We start from the raw sequence: 6642 nt of genomic DNA, 5'->3' as shown, positions 1-6642 counted from the left end.
AATCTTAGCCACTGCATTCTTTCACATGCAAAATTTTTAGTTTGCATCTCCAAAAGATCAGATTTCTTCACAGAGAACCTCTTGTCCTACCTCTAGCTTCCCCTAGAGCAGACATCCAAATTGACAGGTGAGGAAGCTGAGGGTGAATTATCACGTCTATGAAAAACGGAGAGTCATTCTTTAACGTCATGAAATGTTCAGCTTTATAACCTTTTAAAAGATGATTTGTTTAATTTGAGTTCAGTAAGACACTGCAATTGGCTGACATGTTTCTAAGTCTCTTTCAAACTAGGTTCCTTTTCTATCTGGTTATTTTTAACATCTTAGTTTTTTTTTTTTTTGGACAAAGAAAAAAGTGGAACTAATAGAAGTAGAGGCTAGAACAGTGGTTAACAGAGGATGGGGCAGGGTTGGGAGGTGGGAATAGGGAGGTGTTGGTCAGAAGGCACAGAGTTTCAGTTGACTAGGAGAGAGGCTTTAGAGATCTGTCATACTGCATGGTGATGACCGTTAATAATAAGACTTATATTCCCAAATTGCTAAAAGCGTAGATTTTAAATGTTCTCATCATAAAAAATGATATGTAGGTGAGGTGATGAATATGTTAATTACTTTGACTTCATAGTTCCACAAAGTAAACATATATTGAAACATCACATTGTACCCCATATACATATATATATATATTTGTCAATGAAAAATATTTTTAAAAAAATCAAATTAATAATAGCAATGTTAAAAAAAAAAAAGAGGCCAGGTGTGGAGGCTTACGCCTGTAATCCTAGCACTTTTTGGAGGCTAAGGCGGGAAGATTGCTTGAGGCCAGGAGTTCGGGATCAGCCTGAACAACATAGTGAGAGCCCCTCTCTACAAAAATTAGAAAAATCAGCCAAGTATGGTGGCACATGCTTGTAGTCTCAGCTACTTGGAAGGCTGGGGTAGGAGAATTGCTTGAGTCCAGGAATTTGAGGTTGCTGTGAGCTATGATGATGCCACTGCACACTCTAGGTGGGGTGACAGAGCAAGACTGTCTCAAAAAAAAAAAAAAATAAATAAATAAAAAAAAAAATAAAGAAAGAAAAGAAAAGAAAAGAAAAGGAAAGGAAACAAGGTAGTTTGTCCAGGGCAATTTTCCACAGTCTGGATTATACTAATTGCAATAGAACAGGATTTTAAATCCCAGCAGAACATTCAATCCACGAGATGCATCTCTTTTGCACCACGTGTTGGGTGGTAAGCTTGTGTCCTACAACCACCTCTGCTGTGATCATTCTTGCAGGATCCTTTCCTTGAGAGAGTTGCCCAGAAGCAGAATTACTGGGTCAAACGAGAGGCAGGATTTAGGGTTTTGATAAGCATCGCCGCTGCCCCCCTCCCCCGCCCCCCAGGTTTCTAGCCTTGTGACCCTGAGGAGTTGGTTTTCACGGGGCTTATTCATTCCAGGAGCTCTCACCACATCCCGCTGAAGAGAGATTCTTATTGCTCCTGGTGCGTCTGGGCCATGGGAAGCAGGTGCTTGCTCCTGCTCTCAGGTAAGTGGGACAAAGACCTCCCCTCTCTTCTCTTCCTGCCCCTGCTGTCCTGGCTACGTTTGCTCTCTAACAGTTGGCACTTTCTCCAGCAATAACTGCGTGTGCTTGTCCTACATGAAACTCTCCCGTTGAGTCTCTTAGGCTGGGCTGCCCCAAAGCAGAACTGAGAGGAGAACTAGTGTGTGTAAGTGTTTATTTGGGAGGGGATCCCAGGAAGCACAAGAAGGGGAGTGGGGGTGTCACACAAGGAAGAGGGAAGAGCCGATGAAGGTGCGTTAATGAGGGGCCATCACTGTGCAGGTGAGGAAGCTGAGGGTGAATTATCACGTCCATGAAAAGTAGACAATTGTTCTTTAATGTCATGAAATGTTCAGCCTTATAACCTTTTAAAAAAATTGCTTGTTTGATCTGGGTTCAATACGACACTGTGATTGGTTAATACGTTTCTAAGTCTCTTAGAGCTCAGTCCTGCTGGGGACCCTCCGAGAGACGGTGTCATTCCCAAATGTTTCTGATGTGCCCCCGTGGGCTGCAGAAAAATGCACTTTGCAGACAGATACAGTAGGATCTGCAGACTTAGGAAGCCCCTCTGGGGTTGGCTAAAGGGACGCTTCACGTACCTGCTATACTGATCCACCACCAAGGTCTGTGCTTGGAGTCTTGTAGCTGAGTGGGTTATGACGACCTGAACCCAGCCTTCAGCCAAGCAGAGCCCGGGAGTCCCCTCTGAATTGTCCCCCGCTCTCTGTTCTAGGTCTCGGTGTCTTGCTGGCTGTGTCAGGACCAGAAGCCGGGAATTCTGAAGGTGAGTCTACTCACAGCCAAAGGCCAGAGGAAAGGAAACTGGGATCTGGAGACTTGCTTCTGGGAGGGGAAGGAGCCCTTTGCAAGACAGTGAGCTCTGAGTCCCTGGTGTCTCCCACCTGCTCCCGGGAGCTCCCGAGGGCTGTCCGCCTTCTCTGGCATTACCATCACCATCTGCGTTTACTTAGCTAAGCAACGGACGCACAGCCTCCCATTCAGTCCTCTGTGACATTCCTACACAGCAGGTGCGGACACTGTCCCCACCTGGCCAAGGTCCTCCTGAGAAGGCGCCGGCTCAAGGTCACACAGCTGGTGGATGCGGATTCTGCTCTTTCTTTCCCCAAACCTGTGTCCTACGTCACTCCTCAAAATGCTCTGCCTTTGTGCCATGTTGTGGGTTGGGTTCACCTGAGAATTAGATCCCGGGAGCAAGTCATTATTCTGGGAGGTGACCAGAAGGCACCGCCTGGGAGTGGGCAGTGGCATAGGAAGTGGAGAGGGTGAGGTAGGACCTTGTCACGAGAGATACATGTGGGCGACTAGAGCCCGACCCCTGGGGGAGCCGCTGGACAGTGTGGAGCCCACACCTCACAGTTATTCCCCACAGTGGGCAAGGAAGATGTTTCATTGTTATTATTTTTTAAATTCTAGTAAAATATACATAACATAAAATTTATCTTTTTAACCATTGTCAAAGGTACAGTTCAGTGGCATTAAGGGCATTCACACTGTTGTGCAACCATCACCACTGTCCATGCACAGAATTCTCTCCAATTGCAGAACCGAAACTCTGTCCCTATTAAACAGTAACTCCCCATCCACCCTCCCTCCAGCCCCTGGCACCCACCGTTCTACTTCCTGTCTCTATGAATGTGACGCCTCTAGGGACCTCATATAAATAGAGTCATAAAATGTTTGTACTTTTGTGACTGGTTTATGTCACTTGGGTAATGTCCTCAAGATTCATTTATGTTGTTGCATGTGTCAGAATTTCCTTCCTTTATAAGGTTGGATAGTACCCTATGGTGTGGTTGTATCATAGTCTGTTTATCCGCCCATTCGTCGGTGGGCATCTGGTGTCTATGCAACACTAGGCTGTTATGAATAATGCTGCTATGAACATGGGGGCACAAACATCTCCCCCAGACCTTGCTTTCACTTCCCTTGTGTGTATACCCAGAAGTGGGACTGCTGGCTCCTATGGTAATTTGCTGATTCCAAATTTTCATTTCTTGAGGAATGGCCATGCTGTTTTCCACAGAGGCTGCATCATTTTACATTCCCCCCAGTACGGCACAAGGGTTCCACCTTCTCTGCATTCTCCCCAACTCTTGTTCTTTCCTGGTTGTTTTTTTTTAATATATTACCCAAGCTGAGTTGTTTTAATGGACTGACTTCTGTCAGTCACTGATGGAGGGAGCTGCTCCTGGAAGGGAAAGCAGAGCTAACCTGCCATGTGATGCACAAAGCGGACTCTGGTGGCCAGAGAGAGCCCTCAGGTGAAGAAGCACAAGTGCTGCATTTGGAGGCCACCGTCAGGCGGGAGTGGTGTTGGTGGCAGAAGTGGGATCTGGGCAGGCTCTGTGCCCATCTGTGTGCAGCTGTGGGCTGGGTGCAAAAAGGATGCCCTAGAGCTATTCCCAAGAGGACATCCTTCCGACCAGAGCACATAGACTGTAGGTGCTTAAGGAGCATTTCTGGAACAAATGAATGAGCAAACGAATGCACACATTCTGTGTTCCCTGCAGCTTTCTGTGCTCAGTGCCCCGAGCATGCCTTATGCTACAGCAGCACGCACTGTACTTGTGAAGTTGGATTCCGGTCCAGGTCTGGGAGGAGATACTTTTTCAGCTCCCACGAGACATGTGAAGGTAAAGATATTATGAATGAGATTTAATTCAATCCTTCATTAGAGATAACTATTCTGGTGCTTGTGTCCTTCATCTAAAGCACAAGAATCCATGGACCAAATACAACCCATAGCTCTTCAGCAGATTAATCACCCAGGTACAGCTATTGGGCAGGTGCACCTGTCCCTGAGTGCTCCAGACAGAGACAGAAGGTGTCAGTCCTTGCCTCTGGGCACCTTCTGTCTGTGGGCTTGAACCTCAACTTGGTCCATTGGCAAGGAAGGCTGATGAGACAGGGAGACGCACGACACACAGACATTGCACAAGCCAGGATTTAACTAGTGTGGTCCTTCCACCTAGCTTGCAGCCTCTCCTAATAATGTGTTAACTTACCTTATATTTATTCCCTTGCTACCCACTGTGTGTTTTTAATTGATTTAACAAATTTGAGGCTCACCAGTAAACAAAAACAACATTCTATTGTTGCTCTGGTAATTTGACACATCCCCTGTACTACATTGTAAAGCTCCATAGGTACTTGGTCTATTTCTGGACTTTCAGTCCATTCCATTAGTCTATTATTTATTTATTCATGTGTCAGCACCTTGCTGTTTTGTCAACGCATTATTGGATGTTTTAATGTCTGGTTCCCATCTTGCAGTTTTTATGCCTATTCTTGCATGATACTATCAACTCATCTCAGTCCATAAAATACATGTAGATGTTTTTTTATTGGGATTTCATTGGATTTATACACAAACATAGGGAGAACTCTTATCTTTCTCATGCTGATTCATCCTATCCATGAATGGGAGATGTTATTTGGGTCCACTGATGAACAATGTTGGGCGATAAAGATTCTACGGGCAAGAGAACTGGTATCGTTCTATGAAAATGAAAAACAATGGTATTTTCTCTTGATTCACAGACATTGATGAATGTAGAACCGGACTGGCAAGATGCAAGAGAAGGGCATATTGTAAAAACAAAATCGGAAGTTATATCTGCAGTTGTGTGGTCAAATATCCTGTCTGGAACTGGGTGGCTGGTTTGGTGGAGATCGACCATCCAGACTGTTATGGTGAGAACCTCCCGATACTCTCTTCTCCACAAAAAAAGATGGAGGTGGGGGAAGGTGGGGAGAGTTTCCGAGAGCTGCCAGTTTCAGGCCAGGGCGAGAGAGCACAGCTCTGTCCTAACAGACATCCCTCTTTCCTTTGTTGTCCTTGTTGTCCAGGCAGACATTATCCCAGTGCATGACATAAATAACCATCTCTGTATAGATGCCTTAACAGTTTATGTCTCCTACACAAGTCTCTTTCCTGGCCTTGAAAAAGACATCTCTGATTTTTCTACTTGGACTTGTCTACTTATTTATCTCTCACTCACCTTAAATTCAGTTCCTATGTCTGTCTATCTGTCTATGTACGTCCTAAAGCCCATGAGTTCATGCTGTTAGCTCTGATGCCAGCGCAATGCCAAGGCTTGTCTCAGCCTCCCCAATTTCCTTATCTGTAACTTCTTTCTCCAACAATGAGAAGCCTGGCTCCTGCTCTCCACAATATGTTTATCTAATTGTTCAATCCTAGCATAATTCCATGTTTTGAGTTAGATGGATTGGATGTAAGTGCTGCCTCATCCCCTCCCTAACTCGCTCTCAGTTACTAATTTAACTTCTATATGCCTCCTCTGTAAAGGGGAGTAGCACTAAGATATACGTGTTAGTTATGTGTTGCTGCATAACAAGTTACCCCCTCCCCCCAATTTTAGTGGCTTAAACAACACATTTATTTATTTATTTTATTTTAGCTTATTATGGGGGTACAAAAGTTTAGGTTATGTATATTGCCCATGCTCCCCCCCCCCGAGTCAGAGCTTCAAGCATGTCCATTCCCCAGACAGTGCGCATTGCACTCATTATGTAGGTATACATCCATACCCTCCCCCCATCCCCCACATCTGCCCAACATCCAATTGTTGTTATTCCCAAATGTGCACTTAGGTGATGATCAGGGAAACCAATTTGCTGGTGAGTACATGTGGTGCTTATTTTTCCATTCTTGGGATACTTCATTTAGTAGAATGGGTTCCAACTCTTTCTAGGAGAACATAAGAGATTCTATATCACCATTATTTCTTATAGCTGAGTAATACTCCGTGGTACACATATACCACATTTTACTAATCCACTCATGTATTGATGAGCATTTGGGTTGTTTCCACATCTTTGCGATTGTGAATTGTGCTGCTATAAACATTCGGGTGCAGATGTCTTTGTAATAGAATGACTTTTGTTCTTTTGGGTAGATGCCCAATAATGGAATTGCTGGATCAAATGGTAGGTCTACTTGTATCTGTTTAAGGTATCTCCATATTGATTTCCACAGGGGTTGCACTAGTTTGCAGTCCCACCAGCAGTGTATGAGTGTTTAAACAACACATTTATTGTTTCAACA

General features: G+C 44.7%; 1 protein-coding gene across 1 annotated transcript in view; it reads left to right on the top strand.

The window, feature by feature from the left end:
• The first annotated feature begins 1500 nt into the window (after positions 1-1500).
• The window catches only part of LOC138397516 (putative adhesion G protein-coupled receptor E4P), a 33416-nt gene continuing 28274 nt past the window's right edge, over positions 1501-6642 (top strand). The window contains exons 1-4 of the mRNA XM_069491636.1: positions 1501-1532; positions 2287-2337; positions 4085-4207; positions 5115-5267. Coding sequence (XP_069347737.1) covers positions 1502-1532; positions 2287-2337; positions 4085-4207; positions 5115-5267 — 358 coding nt within the window. The 5' untranslated portion in view covers position 1501. The remainder of the gene's footprint in view (positions 1533-2286; positions 2338-4084; positions 4208-5114; positions 5268-6642) is intronic.

This window comes from Eulemur rufifrons, chromosome 2 (genome assembly GCF_041146395.1).
Source record: "Eulemur rufifrons isolate Redbay chromosome 2, OSU_ERuf_1, whole genome shotgun sequence".
In the NCBI taxonomy this organism is placed as follows: Eukaryota; Metazoa; Chordata; class Mammalia; order Primates; family Lemuridae; genus Eulemur; species Eulemur rufifrons.
Note: the sequence above shows the minus strand (reverse complement) of the source record. Positions and strands in the feature narration are given on the sequence as shown.